The sequence below is a fragment of the Macrosteles quadrilineatus genome, unplaced genomic scaffold, assembly GCF_028750875.1.
Source record: "Macrosteles quadrilineatus isolate MER2022 unplaced genomic scaffold, UCM_ALF_1.0 Scaffold_1__1_contigs__length_201487025, whole genome shotgun sequence".
Classification (NCBI taxonomy): domain Eukaryota; kingdom Metazoa; phylum Arthropoda; class Insecta; order Hemiptera; family Cicadellidae; genus Macrosteles; species Macrosteles quadrilineatus.
Genome location: NW_026542594.1, coordinates 197,229,203 through 197,251,747, shown reverse-complemented (window position 1 = coordinate 197,251,747; position 22,545 = coordinate 197,229,203). Strand labels below are relative to the sequence as shown.

At 33.3% G+C, this 22,545-nt stretch overlaps 1 protein-coding gene across 2 annotated transcripts; it reads right to left on the bottom strand.

Moving 5' to 3' along the window:
• Nucleotides 1-5,137: 5,137 nt before the first annotated feature.
• On the bottom strand, nt 5,138-20,926 carry LOC128993638 (sialin-like). Of its 2 annotated transcripts, none has more exons than XM_054417685.1 (12): nt 20,688-20,926; nt 18,044-18,168; nt 15,959-16,098; nt 14,584-14,665; nt 13,676-13,824; nt 12,395-12,482; nt 11,041-11,130; nt 10,134-10,264; nt 9,124-9,273; nt 8,096-8,228; nt 7,271-7,512; nt 5,138-6,478 (listed from the first exon to the last, which is right to left on the bottom strand). In XM_054417685.1, the coding sequence occupies exons 2-12, from the start codon at nt 18,099-18,101 to the stop codon at nt 6,311-6,313; spliced, it is 1,431 nt and encodes a 476-aa protein (XP_054273660.1). In that variant the 5' UTR covers nt 18,102-18,168; nt 20,688-20,926; the 3' UTR covers nt 5,138-6,310. The 2 variants fall into 2 exon arrangements, with proteins under 2 accessions (XP_054273660.1, XP_054273649.1); XM_054417674.1 differs by having other exon boundaries at nt 20,713-20,926.
• Between the last annotated feature and the right edge of the window lie 1,619 nt (nt 20,927-22,545).

Below are 22,545 nucleotides of genomic sequence, written 5' to 3'. Positions count from 1 at the left end.
GATGGGTTGAAGTTTACTTTTTGAAGAATAAAAGTGATGCATTAGATTCTTTCAAAAAGTACAAGAACAAAGTAGAAAATTTTACTGGAAGAAAAATTAAATATCTTCAAACAGACAATGGAGGAGAGTATGTTAACAGAGAGTTCGATGGATTTTTGAATTGTAATGGTATTCAGAGAAGATTAACATGTAGCGGAACGCCTCAACAAAACGGAGTGGCTGAACGGATGAATCGTACATTAAACGACATGGCAAGATGTTTGCTCATTGAAGCAAATCTTCCTCAAACGTTTTGGGCAGAGGCAGTTGCAACAGCAGCTCATGTTAGGAATAGATGCCCATCAGATGCAATTGATGGTGTATTACCATATCATAGATGGTATAGGAAAATTCCAAATGTTTCATATCTAAAAAAGTTTGGTTGTAAAGGTTTTATCCTAGACAAGACAAATGACAAGTTTCAATCAAGAGCAAAAGAAGGGATATTTGTTGGTTACTCAGATGTATCAAAGGGCTGGAGGATGTGGTTACCCGAAGATAGGAAAATCATTACAACTCGAGATGTAGTTTTTGACACATCTTCCTTTCCACATGTCGATGCAAATCATACTAATTCGAGCTTTAGGGTATTGCCTGTAGACAGTTTACTCCAAAGACATGAAAAGGTCGAAGAAAATCAAAGAAGTGTTCAAGTTGATCAACCAAAAGGTACTGATGAGAAAAATGTACTTGATGATAGGCAAACATCAACAAATGAAACTAAAGAACATATGTCAAATGAAATGGAAGAGATTGAACATGACGAGCCATATATGATTGATGGGGATAATAATGGAGATGATCATCAGAACAATGATATTAACTTGAAAGTAAGAAAATCTGAAAGAAAAACAAAAGGTGTTCCTCCTAACAGACTATCATTAATAGCTCAAGGAAATGTGATTGAACCAAAATCTTGGAAACAATTGGAGAAATTGTCTGAACCTGAGAAAAAACAATGGGTTGTAGCAGCTCAAGAAGAAATGGAAGCCTTATTAAAAAATGATACATGGGAACTTGTAGATTTACCTCCACAGAAAACAGCAGTTGGATGTAAATGGATATTTAAAGCAAAGTATGGAGATGACGGTATGGTTGAGCGCTATAAGGCACGTTTAGTAGCCAAAGGTTACTCACAGAAATATGGAGAAGACTATGATGAAATATTTGCTCCTGTTGTTAACTCAACAACAGTAAGAATTTTACTAACCATAGCAGCGACAAAAGATCTGACTGTGCATCATTTTGATGTAAAAACAGCCTTTTTAAATGGAAAGTTAGAAGAAGAAATATATATGCAACAGGCCGAAGGTTTTGTGAAATCTGATAATGAAGATAAAGTTTATAAATTGAAGAAATCAATTTATGGGCTAAAACAAGCAGCTCGGGCCTGGAATGAAACACTGAATACAACAATGATGAGCATGGGATTTGAAAAAAGCAATTCTGACCCTTGTTTATATACGAGTAATACTGATGGAAATTATACATATGTAGTGGTTCATGTTGATGACATTTTGTGTGTTGGATCAATTGAAAATGTCAAGAAAACATTTCAAAAACTGACACAATGCTTTGAAATGAAAGACTTAGGAGTTGTTCACAACTACTTAGGAGTTGAAATTGATAAGATGGATGGAGACTTTTACATTCACCAAAGAAGAAAAATAAATAAAGTCATAATTGAACATGGACTGGAAAACAGTAAACCAGCAAGAACACCAATGGAAGTTGGATTTATCAACTCAACAGCTATGTCACCAGATCTGCCAGATAACAAAATGTACAGGAAGGCAATAGGATCACTTCTTTATCTTGCAGTGACATCAAGACCGGATATTTTGTCAGCTGTTGGAATTCTAGCTAGAAGAGTTGAAAAACCCACCCAAAGTGATTGGAATGCTGTAAAGCGAATAATAAGATATCTGAAAAGTACCATTGACAAGAAATTAAAATTAGGGGTGGAAAAAGAATTGAAATTGTCATGCTATGTAGATGCTGATTGGGGGGGTGATTTAGCAGATAGAAAATCAATCAGCGGAATGATGTACAAGTTAGGAAACAGCACTATAAACTGGATTAGCAAAAAACAGACCAATGTCACTCTTTCTTCAACAGAAGCTGAATTCATGGCCGCAAGCATAGCCACTCAAGAAGTAGTGTGGTTAAGACTATTGTTGAAAGATATGGGCTTCCCCCAAGAAAATCCTACAGTAATATTTGAAGACAATCAGAGCTGTATCAAGTTTATTGAAAATGAAAAGATAAGTGCTAGAATAAAACATTTAGATATTCGAAAACATTACGTCCGAGAAATGATAAGTAAGAACAAAGTATTTCTGGAATACTGTCCAAGTGAAAATAATCAAGCGGACCTTTTAACAAAGCCACTTCTAGGGCAAGTGTTTAAAAGATCACTCTTTTACCTAGGACTTTACTAGGCATGATGTTGAGAGGGTGTGTTGGAGTTACAACATCATCCAATTTACTTATTACCTGTTTTATAAAATCATATGTTATATATCTAGTTTTGTTATGATAAAAAAGTAAATAAAAGTTATTATTGTGTGAGTGTTATTAAAGAATAGTTGATTCAATTTTAACAAAGTATGCGTCTAAGATGCCTAGATTTCTGTCTGTTGATACTGCTCTTAAGTTAGGTCCTATTAATTTGCGCAACCGAATGTGGACAGAAACTCATAACACAGTTGTTTGTCATCCGAAACAAACAAGGTCTCATTTCATTTTGATATAAATTCTCAATCATTTTGATCATAATAACAATTTTATTAATATTTACAGTTTGTTTTCAAGAAATTTAGCATTAAAGATTTTAAATGGCCGCCATATCGTAATTGCTTGTGATAGGAACAAAATGTTTTAAGCTCTTTTTACCACTACACATTTATGATAATTTTGAAATTTCTATGTTAAAAATGTCCAATATGTAAAATAGTTTTTAAAAATCACAAACAGGCTGACAGAAAGAAATCTAGGAATTTTAGACCCATACTTGTACGGTATTTTATGTTTGTCTCAGCTCAAGGATCAACTCCACAAAATATGACCAATTTGGAAACACCCTGTATATCAAGCATTAGCTTCTGTCAGGGCATTGTTATAATTTTATCCAAATGGTTCCAAAGCACCTACTTCCCTTTGCTCTAAGCCTTGCGTTCTTTAACATGTGCGGGAAAATGAAGTGCCTAAAAGATTCACAAGACTCACGATTCCGCATTTGAAATTGGCAGCTAGGAAAACATGCCTTTATTGTCACAGACTTAACTGCTTCATTTCCTAACCTCAGTAGTACCAGATAACTTGTACAGTTAAGAAAAAATTTCCAATCAATTGGTTGTAAATCGTAAAAAAACAGTACACCTGTTATATTGCTGTTAATAAATCGATCAATCATCTTTTTCATGTACGTTATACTACTAATGCAATAATGTTATTAAATAATAATTACAATATTCATGTACGATTCTGTGAATAGAGTAATAACATTTTTGACAACAGATGAGGCAAGGAAGGGAAACCTGTACAAAAGTAGTTTTATGTGTTTAATATAAAAGTTTACATTTTAGATATTTCAGCACCAAAAACTAATTAAACAGTAAATCACAGACAAGAAACTTATTTCAAATTAAAATAGATTAAAGCTTAATACTGCTTATATACTTCAAAATACACATACTTTTGACCCAAAAATTATAATATATACAAATAAATTATTTACATAAGTTTTAGTAAATACTGTAACCAGAAGTTGTCGATCTTAATGAGTATTCTAACTTAAAATGTTTGTAAAAAAATACAGGGTTAGGCAGAAAGAATGTAGGCTTTTATTTTAATATACAACACAATATTGCTACCTGTGACTAAGTTATAATCTCGTATTTTAGCACATGAGTTATCCAATAAAAATAAGTCCCTAAAACAATGCATTCTCGTTAATCAACGTATCAATTAGAGGAGCATTTTTTCAATAATGATTTTTTTTGTTATTTTTACCATTATTAATAAACTCATATAACACAATATTGTGTTAGAAGGCAAGACTAATGATAACTTTTTTAAATAATGTTTTCTTTGAGGTTCTTTTATAAAAAAGGGTAAATGAGCCTTATATTGTGCAAGATTTTAAACGGTCTAAAGTGTTTTCATAATGCAATCCTTCAAAATAGTCCAAGTTTTCCTGTTTTTTCCGTTACGAATCCCCTTCCCCGCTTCATTTAAACCCCTGGTTTTAGATCTGGTTGTTTTAAGGTTGTAGCTAGCAGAGATGGCTGAGAGAATATACCTAAAACCAATTTTGGCTTCGATAGAGCTAGCAAGAAAAGAAATAACTATGAGCTATACACATCTAAAGTCACTTAGAGGCGGTTCACGAGTCACGGGTTATCCTTATTTCGAGCGCAAAATCCAGTTATAGCCGGTTTTTTGCGCCGCGTCTTGGAAATCGGCTTCACGAGTACGAGGTTACCCGCGCTCGAGCGCAGACAGATAAACTTCACCCAATTATGACAGGGATAAACCCGAGCGCAAAAAGTCGGCTTCACGGGTTCAATTAGAGAAAACCCCGGGCTAAATGTCGGGTTCACGAGTCATGGTCTAGCGCAAACTGGATAATCTCGAGCGTAAATAACAATGGTTTTGGTCTTCAACTTAACCCTGCTAGGGGGCAGGGTTAAGGTGACATCATGTCGGGATTATCTCATTTGCTCGTTTATTGTTTTTTTGTTAGCAAAAAGAATGTTATATTCGGTTTCGCCATTAAATTCCGAACAATTTCATTACCCTCAACATGATATTTATTTTTTTAATTTTTTTACTACTGATAGCCGAAAACATGCAAAACATCGTAAAAAGTAACTGTTGAGGCATTTTGATTAATTATTACTAAGTAAAAATATAACTAATAGCTTAACATATTCATATAAATTTAAATTGCAATCGAATCTTATTTTGTAAATTCTTTATATTTATTTTAGCAATTTTGAATCCTTTTATTTCAGCTGAATAATATCAAAATAAAAATGGTTCCATCAAACACTGTTAGGTTTGTCTAAGATTTTTTATTGTATAAAATTAGTTCAATTTTTGTTCCGTGTTATTTAAGTATCCAAGTTTTATTTCATATGTTTTAAATTATATTTTTATATTATTATGTTTATGATTTAAGATTTGTTAAAGAAAGACCTTTTCATCTGATAATGTCTTAATATTTGTCATATCGGGATTTACAATAAATTGCTTCAATTTGCTGAGGTAAAAGATAAATTATATAGTTAAATATACAAAACGTTGTATCACAACAAAATATTTTTTTAAAATTATAACCTGTTTTCTCATGCTTAGGGCTGCGCTCTGCCCGTCTGGCACGCGCAAATGTTCTTAGGGGCTTAGTTCTTAGGCCTGCTGTTTGTAGCCCCAATTGTGAACCGATTTAAAAGATATTGGTGTCATAAAATGTTATTGTAGGTTTGCCATTTTATATTTACGTTTATTACTGTATACGTATGAAGGCATCTCTGCTCCTATAATAGCCAGTTGTTGCTAAAAATTTATTTTTTATACAAATTACTGATACATAAAAGATATTCATAAATCTTTGAAAAGAGCGTATAAAATGAATTCAAGTGCAAGTCCACAACCTTTTATACGATATCAGTAAATACTCTGTTTAATTATAATAATTTATGAACCAATCATTATGACGCAATGTCATCCTCTTGTTTTGGGGCTCGTCGACCGCGAGCAGCGGCGCAGCAGGTGGCTGTTGCCAACCTCCCAACGAAAATTCCCAGTTAATCCCTGCTCTTGAGCAACGGCCAGCGTTGGTCTCGGCTAAGCTTGATCTCGGCTAACGCTCTATGTCGTGAACCCATTTTTTGACCGTCGAGATCAACGATAACCGCGGGCCACGAAACCCCGTACTCGTGAACCGCCTCTTATTGTTGTGCAGGAACACTTTTTGTTTCCCCTGAAATCATATTTTCAAACATTAAGTACGTATACTGAAACAAGTAACATGTCTTTACGTGATCCATGAACTTTAGAGACAATTTTCCATAATTCAGTATCAGGGCATCTGAATTTAATTTTTATAACTTAGGGTAGGTTTTTTAAAATCTTGAAAATCATTTTATCCCCAACTTGAAAAATCTTAGCTGATAAGTTAAAATTATTTTTTTCTTTCAACACTGTCCTGTGTTAATTACAGTTGTTTAAGAATTAAAACTGTTTGTGGTCAGAGAGCAGAAAAGTTTCAGTATTTTTCAGTTGTACTGTTGCTTGTCTTGGTTTGACGACTACTAGAATCAGGATAGTTCCAAGGCTGGACGTCCGCACTTCCGAAGAACACAAAGATGGCATTTCCGATGCAAGCGAGGGCTGCTGTTATGATGAACACCCACCGCCACTGTGCGACAGATGTCTAAACACAGAGGAATATATTTTTATAATACTGAATTTGGGGTTAAAACAAATTTCAAACAAGAACATTACTCAAAATGTTTTACAATAAGTTACAAATGTGTTGCCTATACTTGATGTAGCAGACTGGATGCTTTAGTCATGTAAAAAGGATGGATGGAGGAAGAGAAATTTGGCTCAAGAGAGAAACTATAGGAAAGAAAAAATCAAAAGACGTTGAAAAAGATTGCAACACGTCAGAGGATTGGAGCTGAACGGAAGGCACAAACAGCAAGTGTGAGAAGATTTATTTAGAGAAACAAATATGGAAGAGACTTATCATCCCACCTGAAGCTGAAGCTTCTTAATTGATGTCAATGATGTATTAACTAAATAGTCTTGTAATAAGCTGTGATTGTGATATTTTGTGCCCATTTTAAATTGACTGTGAGGGTGAGTTACTAACTTTTATTAGCCCTCTGAAGTTTTGTAAATAAAAAAATAAAAAAACTACCTTTCAGTTTAAAGCTGTATTATCAACAAGTGTAGACTCAGACTTGTTGTATTACCAAGCTATGTCAAACTGAAAGCACTAAGAGAGCAACTGGTCTGGCAGAGCGTGATGTTTTAGTTTCCAGGTAGTAGGTTAAAATCCGGCAAATACTTGTTGGATTTTATCCAAGTGATAATGCCACGACCCTCTACTCCTAGTAATTTGAAATAGGTTCCAGGCTTGTGCCTAGCGACCTAGAATGTGAAGGTGGGACATAAAAAGCACTAATCCTGATCAAATTATTTACGAGCGAACACTGACCGGATCAGAGACAACCCAGCCGACGCTGAGCGGAGCAAGTATAGTGCTGACATTCTCCAGGCCGTTGCAGAGTCCCATCAGCACTCCGGCAAAGTTGGGGCTAAGGTCCAGATGGTTGATGTTGTACCCGCTGAACATGAAGGCAGTGAAGGTGATACCGATGGTGATGAGCGTCATGGCCGCCACGGCGTTACGATCCACAAGGCAGAGAGACAGGACCATCACAGCTCCTCCGACCAGACCTTGACGGAGAATAGGAAAATAAGTCTGTACGACATTGTTTGTGGTTTTTTCTAGCAGTGGACAAAAGTTTGTGAGTTAAATAGTAAAGATGTTCTCATTATCAGCCTGTGGATCTCTTTAAACTGAAATGTTATATAAAAATGCAGTATTTGACTGGCTTATCATGAAAATCGTTGGTCCAACATTTATAATTCCAAATTTTAAAAACTTCTGATATTTTTTATTACTTTTTGACCATTATTCACGTGCTGAGAAAGGTATGCGCAAATAGCCTCCCAAGTTGGGGAGTTTAAAAGTAAATTTTGATTGATCTACAGGGGGAGCCCCACTTATTTTTTGGACGGCTTGGGAGGAAGTTTGCGTGATTGGTGGATTCCTTGTTAATTGTTGACACCTCTGAGTATGTCCACAAAAACACTTTGTTTAAATTTTGTAATTTTTGTCATTTTTTCATTGTGCCTGTGAAATTGTACAAGTAAGTTCTTTTTTTTATTATTTTACGCACAAAGAGTAATAGCATTTTGAAGCAGTTACTGTTTGTATCCCCAAAAAGCAGTTTGTCTTTAGTTTTGCATAACTTACATATGGTCGTGAAGAGTTTGCGAATAACAACGGTTGAAAAGACTTTCTTCTTGGTGAGGAAATCAGCAAACCAACACACAGGGAAGGAGAATATCCATAGACTGAGGTACGGAAGCGCTGATAAAAATCCGTTCTAAAATGGCAAAATGAAAAATATGCACTTTTATGAAAGAAATTAATACTATAAAAATGCATAGCCAGAATATGACTTAGTTTGTACAAGACTTGTGTTTAGGGCTTAGGGTAAAAGTTAAAAGAAAATAGTACAGTAAGATAGATATTTAAGTTCTTGCTAGATACTGAAGTTCCTGCTCATACCCAAGATTTTGCAATATGAATACACCTAAGTTCTCAATACATTCCCAAGTTTTTGGCTGGATTAATTTGTTATATTTTTGAGGTTGGCAGTCTCTTTTAACTTTGTACTTTCCCGCCCAGGAAGGCTATGGAGCATATCCAGCATAGCAAGGGGTGAGTCGGTACAGTACAAGGGTGAAGTTTACGGATAAAAAGTAGTGGCAGATACTTTACTTTACTTTGAAATGGCGACCATACAAAAGTAGGTATTTTAAGCCAAATGAATGGAGATGAGTGTAGTATGAGTGGCGCGATCTTGTAGTCATGTTCGTAACTAAGGCCGACATATTCCTTAGACACAGCTGTTAATTAATAGCCCATGCAGCCAATGGCAACAACTAAGGGACCTACAGGTACCAGGATTCGAACCCACGACATCGCTGCCTTGGGCCCGAAGTTCGTGGCACTACCAACTGAGCCACCGACTCACCCCTGATACTCAAGCTACTGCTAATTACCCAAGGTTCTTTTTGATACTAAAGTTATTCTTGCTAGATAAGAAAGTTTTCGCTTGACAACCAACTTCTCAATACATTCCCAAGTTTTTGCTAGATACACAAATTTTTGCTGGACACCAAAGTCTTCACTACATCCGTATTCCCTTTAGTCGCCCAATTACACTCAACAACTTCTATTTTTTGTATCTTCAACCTTACAACTATCTAATTCACCTCTTGGATCTGGAAGCCCAGCACAGAGTTGATGTACGCAGGCAGCTGGGTCAGTATGATGGCGAACCCCCAACCATTGCAGATTGTCACTCCTATCAGAGCCCAGACGGGGACGGAGGTCAAGATTGCCTTCCACGGAGTCCGCAGGTCCTACGACACAGGAGCTGAACTGATGTTAGCTATGACTAGACCAACTAACAAGTAAGGATGAGCATCGAAAGGGAGCTGATGCTTTTGGCCAACCATAAAAAAATCAATGTTGTTTTTTCATTACTGTAATTGAGTTTTTGTTTGAGCAAATATCCCATGAAGGGAATAAGCTATTTGTTATAATCAAAGGCTTATGAAATATTGAATTAATCGAATCCAAAATATCGCGAACTGGACTAGACTTAGACTAGAGTAGTGTGAGAGTGAGATAACTATCTTCATTGTTGAGGTGATTGTCTAAATGCTGCTAAAGCATCAATTAATTTGTATTTTATTGCAGAACTTAGCACTCATCTTCCATCATAATCAATTAATTAAGACCTATATTTCCTCGTTTCATAGGGAAGCAAGAAAAAATTTTATCCTCCCATTCACAAACATTATAAAACATAGTACATTCTGAAGCATCCAGGACCATGAAAAGAACTGACCCAAGGGGAAAACAATCTCTCAATACAAGGCTGTGGTTAATCCAAGAATCTGTATTTAGACTGGACATGATCATGATGGCTTTGGATGGGTTTGTGATGTTTTATGTACTTAATAACCTGAGGTCAGGATTAGATTTAGATCCCAAAACATTGTGAAATCTCGTTTATAACTTATTGTGATGGAAAATGTCTGCAGTAACCCCTCAAACTACATGATCATGTACCTTTAACCTACATTACTCTAATCCCACTTCCGCTGCAAACAAGTCTTTGCTCCTGCTTCATTTCTACTTCTAAAACCAGTTTCTATATCTAACAAGAGGGATGTTGGTTTTACACTTGGGATTCTTATCACATTTTGAGACTGACCTGATTCTGTCCTGAGTTAGCGAGTGCCGTGAGGATGTATTCTTTCTCCCCAGGCGAGATGGTGGGGTGAGTAGACGGACTGTCCGCACCAAACCACCACCACAGACACGTCCAGAGCAAACCCACCACGCCTGCCACAACGGAAACACAACTGTCAAAAACCCTGCGATAGTGACAATGGGGGTGTGTAAATAATTGTAAAAATTAATATTGTAGTTCATGTTAATGTTACTCCTTTCACAAAATTTAGGCAGTTTTTTGGAATAAATCTATCCCCATCCCTTGATCCTACCTTAAAAACAACATCTCAACAGCTGAGGTTTGTCAAAACGCCAATCAACAGTAACATACATTGAGCAAAACAAAGTGGTGGGGGAACTTCCCCTTAAACTACCTAAATTTTGTGAATGGACTATAGTGAGAGGGTAAAAGAAGATCCCTGAAGACGCCACACAAGCTGGCAAAATGTATGTTTGGTAATTTACAACGCTACAACTCAAGAGAGGCAACAAATAAATATATGGTGATTAGTATTTTAAAACAACTTTGCAAATAAGCCTAACTGGACATGAAACATACATCAATAGAGGCTACAGATTTTATAATGAGAAGTAACTTATAGTTAGTATCCTAAGTCAATCCACCACTTTTTATGAAACTGGTTGTCAAAAAGACAAGATTTTGGATATACAAAGGAGGCTTTCCTCAACTTTCCTCAATTTAAGTAAAAAAAACCAAGCATACAGTAGAAACATCCTGTGACAGAAAACGTTAAGATTAGAGAAGATATAAAAAGTGATGATTGTTGGAACATTTCAGTCATTTCACTCATCCCTAAGCCATCCTCAATGACTTGACTTACGCTCATGGGTTTTAAGTAAATTAAATACAAAATGTATTTTCCTACCTGAGACATAAAATACACTAGGCCAACCTCCGCCGCTGCTGGCCAGAATACCAGAGACTGACAGAGAGACAACGGCCCCGATGGTCCCTCCTGGAGGAAAGTAACGATCATCCAACATTAGTTTTCTACAATTATGATTTGAGCATTGACAACAGTCAACAAAAATATATGTAAACTATTTTATCACAGTCATTGCTTCAATACTGGAGTAAAAAGATAAACAATTATATGACGCAAGTGTTAGAAATAGGGTTTTACATTTACCATATTCAATATTTCAATTAGTGTCTTGATAAAGGTAATTTAATTTTGAATGTTTATAAACTTACATTGTCCTTACTCCTTATTGAGTCAAAATTGTCAAATCATTCAGGCTCGGTGCTGATTTTAAATACCGGTACTTGTATATTTAAATTTTACTCGTATATTCAGCCCTTTGGCACAAAGTGCTGAATGTACAATAAGATAAACTTTTAAACAATTAGTTCCAGTTTTGATACACGTTAGCTTGTAGATTAGATTAACTCAATTAGGATTTAAATGATAAGATGAGTATAAGACCCAAGAAGAAGTTACTTCCACTATCCACATATTGTGTTATCTCCCCTGTAAAAATTTAGTTAAATCATTTGTGGACCTCAACAAAGAATGCAGAAAGAAGTCGGTTAAATCTCAATTCTGGCTATTTTTAGTCATCAGGAATTAAATTTGATTGGTTGGTGTTTGCTGTTATCAAATTGAACTCAAAATAAAGATTTAAACCAAAATTAAAAATTAAAAACCAAGCAATGAAAATTTTTCATAAACGTAATATCCTTGGAGAGGAAAGGAGGAAATCCGCCCCCCCCCCCCAAATACAAAAAGTAACTATGAGATATTTTATTTTCTAACTAATAAATAATAATAACACATTGCATAACTTCGCGAATCAATTGGATGCTTCAAAACCTCTTCTATATGGGTATACAAATTTTAAAAATGTTTGGGGCCCAGAGGTATTTTATACCTTCCAAACCCAGTGTTCCCCCAAATTTTATCTCTGGACCCACCCATGGTTTTTACTAAAAAGGGAAGCATATCATATCAAATTAGCATAACATATCAAATTAGGAAATTTTGATTTAGCCCAGCATTATGAATTGTATACAAATTATTGATCGGGAAAAATAGTATACTAATTCTCCCTTAAACATACAAAATTCTGCAATAATATACAAGGCATTAGAATTTATACATGATGAACAAGGTTTAGTTTTATAGTTATAAGGCTACCTATGCCTTTTATTTTATGTTATCGATAGTTATTAATTTAAAATAAATAAACTGAATAAAACTGTTAAGTTCACACACTCACCATTTAGAGCAAAGCCAACGAAGCGATTTCTTTCATGCAGAGGAACCCATTTTGATGTCACTGTATATGTTAGAGGGACATAAAATCCCTGTAAAAAGAATATATTACTATAAGAGTAGTATAAATCAAATACCACGGTGAGTAGTAGAGCATAAACTCCTTAAAAAGTATCTGAATTAAGTAAAATGAATCACTGTGTTTAACCATAGACAAATAGAATAAATATAGACTGTCAAAGGAAGGTTACGCGATGTGCCGCTAGAGCATGCTTGGTGTTCGATTCGTTGCTGTCGTCGGCTCCTCACCGTATATACTACCAGCAGACGCTGCAGCAGTGTGCACCGTAACTACACGGTAATCCTAGTGGTGGATGCCAGAACCAATGCTAACCGCAGCACAGCTGACGGTCTATATTTATTGTATTTGTCTATGGTTTAACCAAACAAATTAAAAGCAGAAAGTACTGTTTCAGTTATAGAGCTGTTTTAGTAAGTATAGCTATGCTTCACTTGTGCCATTAAGTCTTGTCTAAAAATTAAAAAAAAGAAAAAAAATTCAGTTACATAAAAGTTCATAAATTTTAAACTTACTTACAGTAAAATGATTTGTTTTCATCCCTGATGTTGGCTTAAAAATGTTATCATATTCCATTTTCCTATCATCATTTGGGATTCAGATAAAATAATTATTTAAGGATGTTACAACAATACCTACATAACTTCAATGAGACTTTATTCATAATTATTATCAACAACGATTCATTACTAATTAGTAAAATATCTTCAATTCATGGTTTAATTAACAAACAGATGGTCTGTGAAGATGTGAATTGATTGATGGATCAGTTTAATTGATGACAGGTTTTATCATTAAGGTTGATTGCAAATCAGGTCGCTTTCTAACTCCATCAATAGGTTCATTATCGGATTATTGGTATACAAGATTAATACCAAGCATCACGGTGTATTTTAATATAATGATTTTTTTAGTCATGTAATGTAAAATGTACATTCAAAAACTACAAAAAGTGGACCAATAACAATTCTTTATTAGTTTTATACATGAAAAATCACATAAAGCAGTAGTTTAAATATTCCAATGTTTTCTGTGTAGCATAAAGTATGCTTTGAGTTTCTGTGCCAGTTTGGACTCTTTCCCATTTAAGATTCTCACAAAAATCCTAAAAACCTAGACCTTTTCCTTTATTTAGACCTTTACCTGCATTATTAAAAATACAGTTACTTACTGTTTCCCCCCCCCCTCCCTTAAAATAACCCTTACCTGACACAGCCCCTGCAGCCCCCTCAGTAGACAGACCAGGAACCATCCCCCTTTGGTAGCGGCCACCGGGGTAAGCAACGTGAGACAGGCGCACAAACCGCTGGCTACTAGCAACAGCTGCTTCACACTGAACATCTGTCCTAACTGTCCTGCAAGAACATATGTTTATTTGGAATTTGTCGCTAGATGTAAGCACAATGATAGAATAAAATACTTAAAGACGTTTCAGAGACATTGCAATTTTGCAAAACTAGATTGGACATTCATTATTATCCGACTTACAACTTTTTATATTAGTATCATGTATGTTTACATGCTTCAGCCGTAAACGAAGATGAAACACATTATAAAAGGCTTTGGATTTTTCAACAAGTGAAGTATATTTGTTGAAGAGTTCTACCATGAAAAGGCAATGGTTGTAGTCTACGGTTTTACTACGCAGTATTTAACAGAAAAGGAAGGTACAGTGGAAATATTCAATGGTGCGCTTAAGTGGGGTATAGCACAATTCTATGGTATCATAGGCAAAGTTCAACACCATCGCTTCTCCTGACCCCCTTGCATGCCTCTCCTCTCTTGCCATCACATTCTACAAAGCTTAAACTGGAGGAAGAGCCTGTGCCTTGTGCTATAGGAACTTCCACACAGCGCTCACCGCTTGAGCTCTTCTTTGCACATCACAAGTATGTTTTCCCTGGCGCATACGTACGCGCACACATAACATATACTAATTAAAGCTGATAGCGCAGGGTTGTGCCACAATCAAGTTTTCTCTATACCTTACTTCTCTTTGAGTATATTTAATATCCCGACTGGAAAATATTGATTCAAACAGAATGTAATTAGTAACCTAAAGAGTAAACTATCTCAAACAAATCCTATAGTAAGTTCTGCAACAGAAAACTTACCCGCTGGTAGCTGCATGACCAAGTATCCCCAGAAGAAAGCGCTTAGGACTTTACTGCGAGTTTTTAAGTCCCAGTCCAGTTCCTGGAAAAGTTTTCGGTACAAATCAAACCGTAATGTTTATAATACAAGATTTTATGTGGGACCTTTCTTCCCAACTTAATAATCTTGTTGGAAAATTATTTCTGACTTTGGAAACAACTCACAGTATAAACGAGAGGGTGTAGCTATCAAATTGGACAAGTTCTAAGTGGATGACCGGCGACTGCAGATTTTTTTTTATTTTTTTTTTAACTTAACCTCGTCTTCCTAATGGAAGTTTTTGTACAGTGGGATGAGGATGAACGCAACTAATTTAAAAAAATAATTATAAAAGTACAAGAATTTGATTTTCACAGTTTTCAATGATTTGACTCAAGTGAAGATCGAAAATTAATTATTTCCTTTACAAAAATTTTCTACTTATAATATTATTTAACCAATTTATTTTTACACATAAATATTCAATTAAAATGACTAGATGAGTTCAATAAAAATAAATACATTTAATGGTTTTTGTTGATAAATCGAGGGTTTCTATTTTAAATTCATTTATTTAAATATCAAACATTTTTTTAGGTTAGCAAGTGAACTTTAAGATTGATTGGTCCAGAGAGCCTTGAAACTCAAGTGCAACGAAATTATAGGTGATGATATTAACCTTGAAAGTGATAACATAAACACATGGAAACTGTTTAAAACCCGCCACACATGTTAAATTGGTCTTTATAGTTTAGTCTGACTGTTCCACACCCACTATTTAAATTTCTGGCTTGAACTGTTTGAACAAACTTTTGTTTAGACATAATAAAATCAACATGATCACATCGAATTAAAAAAAACTAGCCAAGTAGAACAAAAGTGTTGTTTAGGAAATAATATTAAAAAACATGATGCTTAAAAATGCAATAATTTTCATTCTAGATTAAGTCTACCAAAAACAATTTAACTCTCGATTTAACAATTTAACTGTACGAATAACCGAATTCCCACCGTTATATTGAGCTATTATCATGCAAAAGGTTCTTCGAGACGATCAAAATCCATCTAGTCAATTGATGTTCAACACCTTCTTGACCTCAATTTAGAAGTTTGGAGAAGTTTAAATATTAAGGATGGAAACTGCATTGTTAATGTTATATGAAATGTTTTAAAAAATATAAAGAATGATGGGTAACATTCAAAAGACTTTTAAAGCCCTATCTGAAAATTTTAAGTGAACTCTGTGCAAGATATATATATATAGTAAACTTGGAACACCACTGTTTTAACATAAAACCACTTTATATAAACAACTCTGAAATAACTAAAGCTCAATGCAAAATTGTTAAGACTTACCTCAAAATTTGGATTAGCACTTTTGCTGTCGGTCATCGCAACAATAGCGACTGACAGGTTAAGTCGGAGGGAAAACGCAACGAAGAACAAGAAGAAGAGCATGTAGCCTTGGATATAGCGTTTCTTAAACATTCCCGGCACTGAAAAATGTTTATTATTCATGTAAACGGTAGGTTGTATATAGATATTTATTTAAATCAATAATCAGAATATTTATTTAATTACCTACTAATCATCATAAATATATAGGCCTAGCTAGGTATTTTAATATTTCTTTTTGGCTATTTATTACTGTAATATAGTTTGTTTTACAAATGAAAGAGAAAAAATTAAAGAAGCAAGCAAAATTAAAATATAATGATCATTGAGTTTGCTGTATTAATATCAATGAGAAAAATATGTGTAAATTTTTTGCTTGACCAGTAACATACAAAAAATATATTTTTTACCTATTAAGTAAGGTTGGTTTACTTTAATAATTATGGTATAAGATTTTTTATGTGAATCACTACCGAAACTGAATTTTATAAGGTTTTACTAGGATCATAAGCTACCGCAATTCAGGGACTTGGAGTGTTTTTTGTGATCTATTATACAATTGTTTAAGTAGTCTTATCAAAAGTCAAGCATTGATTTAAACTTAAACAAGATTAGGGACACGAGTGTACACTTCAGATTACAGCTAAATAATATTTTAATCCAAAATATTTTTTAAATAATAATATTAAACTTTAAAATATTTTTAACAGTTTTTGCAAAAATAAAATGAACAAAAACATACCCTTAGTATCAATGGTCATGAGAAATGAAACTTTTCCGTTGAATGCACAACAATAACTTTATTTAAACTATAAATCTAATCTCTCTAGTGCTTGTGGCCATGTTCAAGGTGAAGTTTAATTGATTCATTCATTGACACTCTTTACTATAAATATACTGCAGTGAATCCAAATAGCAAACAAGATGATTTTTTACCATTGTGATGGAAAATGTCCGCAATAATAAAAAATTGGAAATGGCTAAATATTTGTTTTGTCAAATGTATTAGTGTTTAATTTCTCCCCCTATAAATAGTATTATGGAGAAAAATTGTTTTGTTAAAAATTTTCGAGTTTGAGTTTTGGGTGTTATATTTGATCCGTATTTGGTCCCCCAGAACCCAAAAAAGTGTTTTCAAAGTCATATTTGTGTGTGTGTGTACCGATGTGAACAAGGCTAAAGACAACACCTGTGATTCGATTTGATGAGATTTTGTATGTGAGTACTAAACCCCAGGTATTTTTATTTTTTTTTTTGAAACAATTATTCTAAGGGTGATTTTCTTATAAAACCCATAAAATAAAATTTTAAAAAAACTGATTTTTACATACGATTTAGTTTAAAATTTAGTATTATAGGCCCTTTTATTTCTTAAAAAATGGTACTACCCCCAATACTGTAAAAATTACAGTTAAAAAAATATTACATTTTTTTATCTTTCCCATAAAATATCATTCCTCCCACTGTTTATCCATTGTAAGACCTTTTGATATGTTTATGTGAGAAAGAGTATGCATCAGTTTGCTGATACTGTTTATATTTAAATGTGCTTTTAGTTGTGAAAGTTGCTGGTTGATTAACTATATGAACAAAACTACATAGACATCCTAATGTTAATTGTATAGCTTTTTGAAGGGAGTTCTAGAGTAGAGGAAAAATCTCCTTGTGTTGCGAAGAAAACTATATTTTATTTTATTTGTGATAAAAAACATTCACAAAAAAATATATAATCTTTATGTTTTAAGGGAAAACGCAACTTGGCTTTAGAATTTGGAGAAAGGAAGAATACACAACTATAGTTCGGCCGCTTAGTAAGCGACCTCCTCCAGCATTGGTTTAGCATTAGCGCGCAGGTCGTTTTCTAAGCGGCCGAACTATAACTACCTCACTAAAACAGTCCCAGGAGGTTAAAACAAATAACTAAAATTTGATGACCAATTGATTATAATTTAATATACTACAATTTGGATTGTCACTTATTTATCTTTGCATTGTTTAAAAAAAATCTATAATAAAAAATAAAAATAATATTCTATGAATACTCACTATCACCCTCATCTGTTGGCATCTTTTTGCCATCTTCACAAGTCAATTCTTGAGTCATATTTTCCTTGCTTTATATCTATTTACGGTTAAATATCCTCAGATAATCATAGTTGTTTTGGGAAACACTGAAAACAAAAATGAAGAATTCATGACAGAACAGATATTTGTGATTCTTTAAAGGTAGTTAAGATTTATCAAATTTTAAGTAGTATAAGCAATTTATATCACACATTAAAACTTATCTGTTGCCAATGACAATGCAGCAATACATCATACACATTAAATAAACTTAAGGATTTATATTAATTTCTTTTTTCAAATTAAGAACAAAAATGTAATCACTCATTTTTACAGTGTATTCTGTTACGAAAATTGTCATTTGCCATAGGCTACACTATTTAATGTCTACAAAATTTGACCTATAATTCTTAATTCTAAGCATACAAACTAAACAAAATAGGCTGTTTCATAAGTTGTGTATTATTCCAGCTTCAAGAACGAATTATTAATAAACTAGTTTACCTTGTGGTTGCTAGATTCTTGAAATGTGTAGATATCTTGCTCGATGTACATTTCGCTACATGTGTAGCATCGTCAGGAGCACAGTTTGTCACATTAGTCTATTTAACACAAACACTATTTACAAATATTTATTTTTTCTGTCGGATGACAATTTACGGTAAAGACATAGGAATCCAGCGTGCGAACGCGTGTATCTACACATTTCAAGAATCTGGCAACCACAAGGTAAACTAGGCTGTTTCAATCATGATTTGCGCATTTTTTTCATAATACAACATTATTTTGTTTAAACACAAAATATTCTTGTCTTGGATTTGACCTTTACCCTCCCCCTCTCCACAGCAATCACTTTTGCAATATTTTTTCCAATTTCATCCAATGGTAAATGTTTATACATAAATATAATCATTTTAACTATCCCCGACAGCACTATTTGACTTTGTTTGAACTTATCATTACTGAGTTCAAAGACCTTTAAAATAATGAAAATCATGCCTCCTTCAAGTGAGTATTTCAAGGACATTCTCTTTGATTTCATGTAACAATACTGGAAGCAAACATTGGGAAGGTCAAATCCTCACCTTCTGTGGTATTTTCAATTATTCACAGCTTGACCAATAATGTACCTACATCATTTCAATCAATGTGAGCTTCTACAATTTTTTTTAGCTTTGAACAAAGTGTTAAATTTAATATTTTTTTTTGCAGTAGACCAATTTTAAATTGTATATAAATATGTTATTTATTAGGCAAGCCACGAATAACTAAATGTTTAGAAATAACAAATAGCGTTTAACATGTGGTGAAAAAACTCTCTTGGCAATTATGATAAGCTGACAGAACATATTTTATCTTTACACTGATACACATGTTTAAAAATACACAATTGAAAAATATATTTGTTAAATGTTTACTGTGAAAAAATGTAATCTTAGTATTGTTACAGGGATATGTTTAGTTTATTCTTGTCTTACCTATAGCACAATTTATTGTTATTTTCATTATAAATGAAGTGAAATGCACTGACTATAAATTTTGGACTTTTATATCAGACATATAATATGTACAGTTAGCTGCAGACATGTTTTGTGAGATTTGAGAGATTGTAAAAACTTATTTTTGAATTTGATTAAAAAATAATATTAATAATATAGTTGTTTATAAGTTAATATACATTACATTTAGAGGAATAGAAAAATTGTTTACTATGTTATTGAGCTTGTGAAGTTTTTCAAGCTACTGTAAGTAGATAGTTTGCAGATAACTCGACAAGAGTTTAGTATCGAGGAATGTTTAACTAACATAACAGTTACTCAAATGCTTGCAACATTCTTTTTCCTGTTCCCATTACGTAATTATACCTTACTCTTTCTTGCTTGCCTTGAAATCTGAACCATTGATGAACTTTCAACACAGAAACCATCTGTGCGAATTCAGGTTCTTTTCTAGATTTAAAAACAGGATTTATGTCCTAAATTGCTATTTACTTGAGTAAAACAATATGTAGGAAAGTTTAGGACTATTATTTTATTGAAATTTATTTAAATTGGTATAGGTACATACTTTTAAGTTACCCACAGTGCATTCACAATGTATTATTTATACAAACTCATTTTACTTTGTTGAATTCCATAAATACTCATATTAATATTTAAAACTTATATTTGGATGGGATAAAAAAAAATAACAATTGCATAGTAGAATTTTTGTTTGTTTCCCTAGTAAGAGAATTTTTATTTTGTATTTCTAGATCATTAGCATTTAAAACGGTCCCCGTAAGAGAATGCATTTATTATATTTTTTTATAAATACTGTAATTAAACTTTTTAACATTTAACTTTTTATTTGCCGTATTTATTCATATATGGTAAATACCATTTTATAAACTTAAAACTTAGTTTTATTCTTAGAATTTTAGTCAAGAGTTATTGTTTCTATGAAAAATGTTTGCAATATTCAAATGACACATTATAACAAACATGTTCATCTATCTGTTATAACAATCGTTTTATATTACCTACAAATCACTAGAGATCAATGAATAACTAATTTATCTGGAAACCTAGATAGCCCCTACAAAGATTGTTATAAGTTGTACCTTAGTGTACTTCAAGTTACTTACCTATATTATAATGAACTATACTCACCTAGGTTTTAATGAAATTAGCAGCACTTTGATGGCAAGTTTAGAGAATCAAATAATGTTTAAAAACACTCACTAAATGACACTAAACTTGTATATAAACTTTTAGACACACTATAATTTCCCAGGCCATCAACTAAGTTGTAAATATGCTCTGTTAGTAAAGCATGGAGCATTAACTTGCCTGCCAACTGCTAACACTAGCACTACATTAACTTCACACCGCTAAAGTAAGCAGCTGACTATGAGCCTTCAATCCAAGGTTGTTGGCTCCAGCAGTCACTACTATGCCAATCATGTGTAAGAGAAATCAGCTGATTGAACAAGAAGTGGGACTCCATTATTGAAGACTATGAAAAAGGAAGAACATTAATAAGGCAGCTGATTGATTCATTGTTGTCAGAGCTTTTACAATAATATAATTAATTATTATAAAGTAGAGTGTGTTTATCATTTCTTTATTTTTGTGTTTTTGCGTTTTAATTTTGAAAAATGGTTAGGTTGAATTTAGGTAGAATATTTTATTTTATTTTAAATTAAAGTTTTAAGAAACTCTTTTGCAACAGAATTTAATAAACACATAGGCTTAAAATCTTTCATTTATCCCCTCAGTATATGGGACCAAAAATTTACAATAAATTACCCGCTGGGATTAAAAACATTGCCTCATTCTCTAAATTTAAACTATCTTTAAAAAATTTCCTTTTGGAGAGGGCATTTTACTCGTTAGAGGAATATCTGGAAAATGAGTATATTTGAAAGATATTGCTTCTCCCATAGGTTTGTAGCTTATTATATGCTTTATTTCTTTTGTAAGCTATTTTATTTTAAAATGTAGTATAGTATTAGTATTAGACTTTGTGACAAATCACCTGTCAAGAGAATTGATGTAATGTGATTATGTTTAATAAATAAATAAAATAAAATAAATAAAAAATTATCAAGCATATATATATACAGGGTGTTTTTTTTTAAACTTGCATCTTTATTTATGTAAAAACCGCAATAGATAGAAATATGCAGTTGGCGGGAATCATCTATTGACGTAGGGGGTACAACTTTTTTTTTAATTCAAAGTTACATGCACATTACCCCCCTTTCCCCCACCTGCCCCTAACTTAATTTTTTTTAATAGCAAGGTACCTCTTGTGACATATCAAATAAAAGAGCATGAAAAAAGAAAATGTTTGATGAAAAAAATTGAAAATTGGTTCATAAATTTGTGAGATATTCCCCCCCTCCCCCCCAGAACTTAATTTTTTTTTAAAGCAAGGTATCCCTTGTGACATATCAAATGAAAGAGCATGAAAAAAGAAAATTTTTGGGGAAAAAAATTTAAAATCGGCTCATGAATTTGTGAGATAATCCCCCCCCCCTTTTCCCCTACCCATAACTTGTTTTTAATAGCAAGGTACCCGCCTTTGTGACATATCAAATAAAAAATCAATTTCACCAAACATTTTCTTTTTTCATGCTCTTTTATTTGATATGTCACAAGGAGTACCTTGCTATTAAAAAAAAATTAAGTTCCGTGGAAGGAGGGGGGGGGAAATATCTCGCAAATTTATGAACCGATTTTCATTTTTTTTTCATCAAAAATTTTCTTTTTTCATGCTCTTTCATTTGATATGTCACAAGGGAAACCTTGCTATTTAAAAAAATTAAGTTGGGGGCAGGGGGGAAAGGGGGGGAATGTGAATGTAACGTTGAATTCAAAACAATTGGGCCCCCTACGTCAATAGATGATTCCCGCAAACTGCATATTTTTATCTATTGCGGTTTTTATATAAATAAAGATGCAAGTTTTTAAAAAAACACCCAGTAGTTAGTATTATTC

Excerpts from the sequence above, each read along its gene's own strand:
- LOC128993638 (XM_054417685.1), bottom strand. The coding sequence starts at position 18,101 with ATGACTCAAGAATTGACTTGTGAAGATGGCAAAAAGATGCCAACAGAT. Across the intron at positions 9,274-10,133 it reads CTAACTCAGGACAGAATCAG|GACCTGCGGACTCCGTGGAA; the intron begins GTCAGTCTCAAA and ends CCTGTGTCGTAG. Across the intron at positions 7,513-8,095 it reads CAAACTCTTCACGACCATAT|GTCTGGTCGGAGGAGCTGTG; the intron begins GTAAGTTATGCA and ends TTCTCCGTCAAG.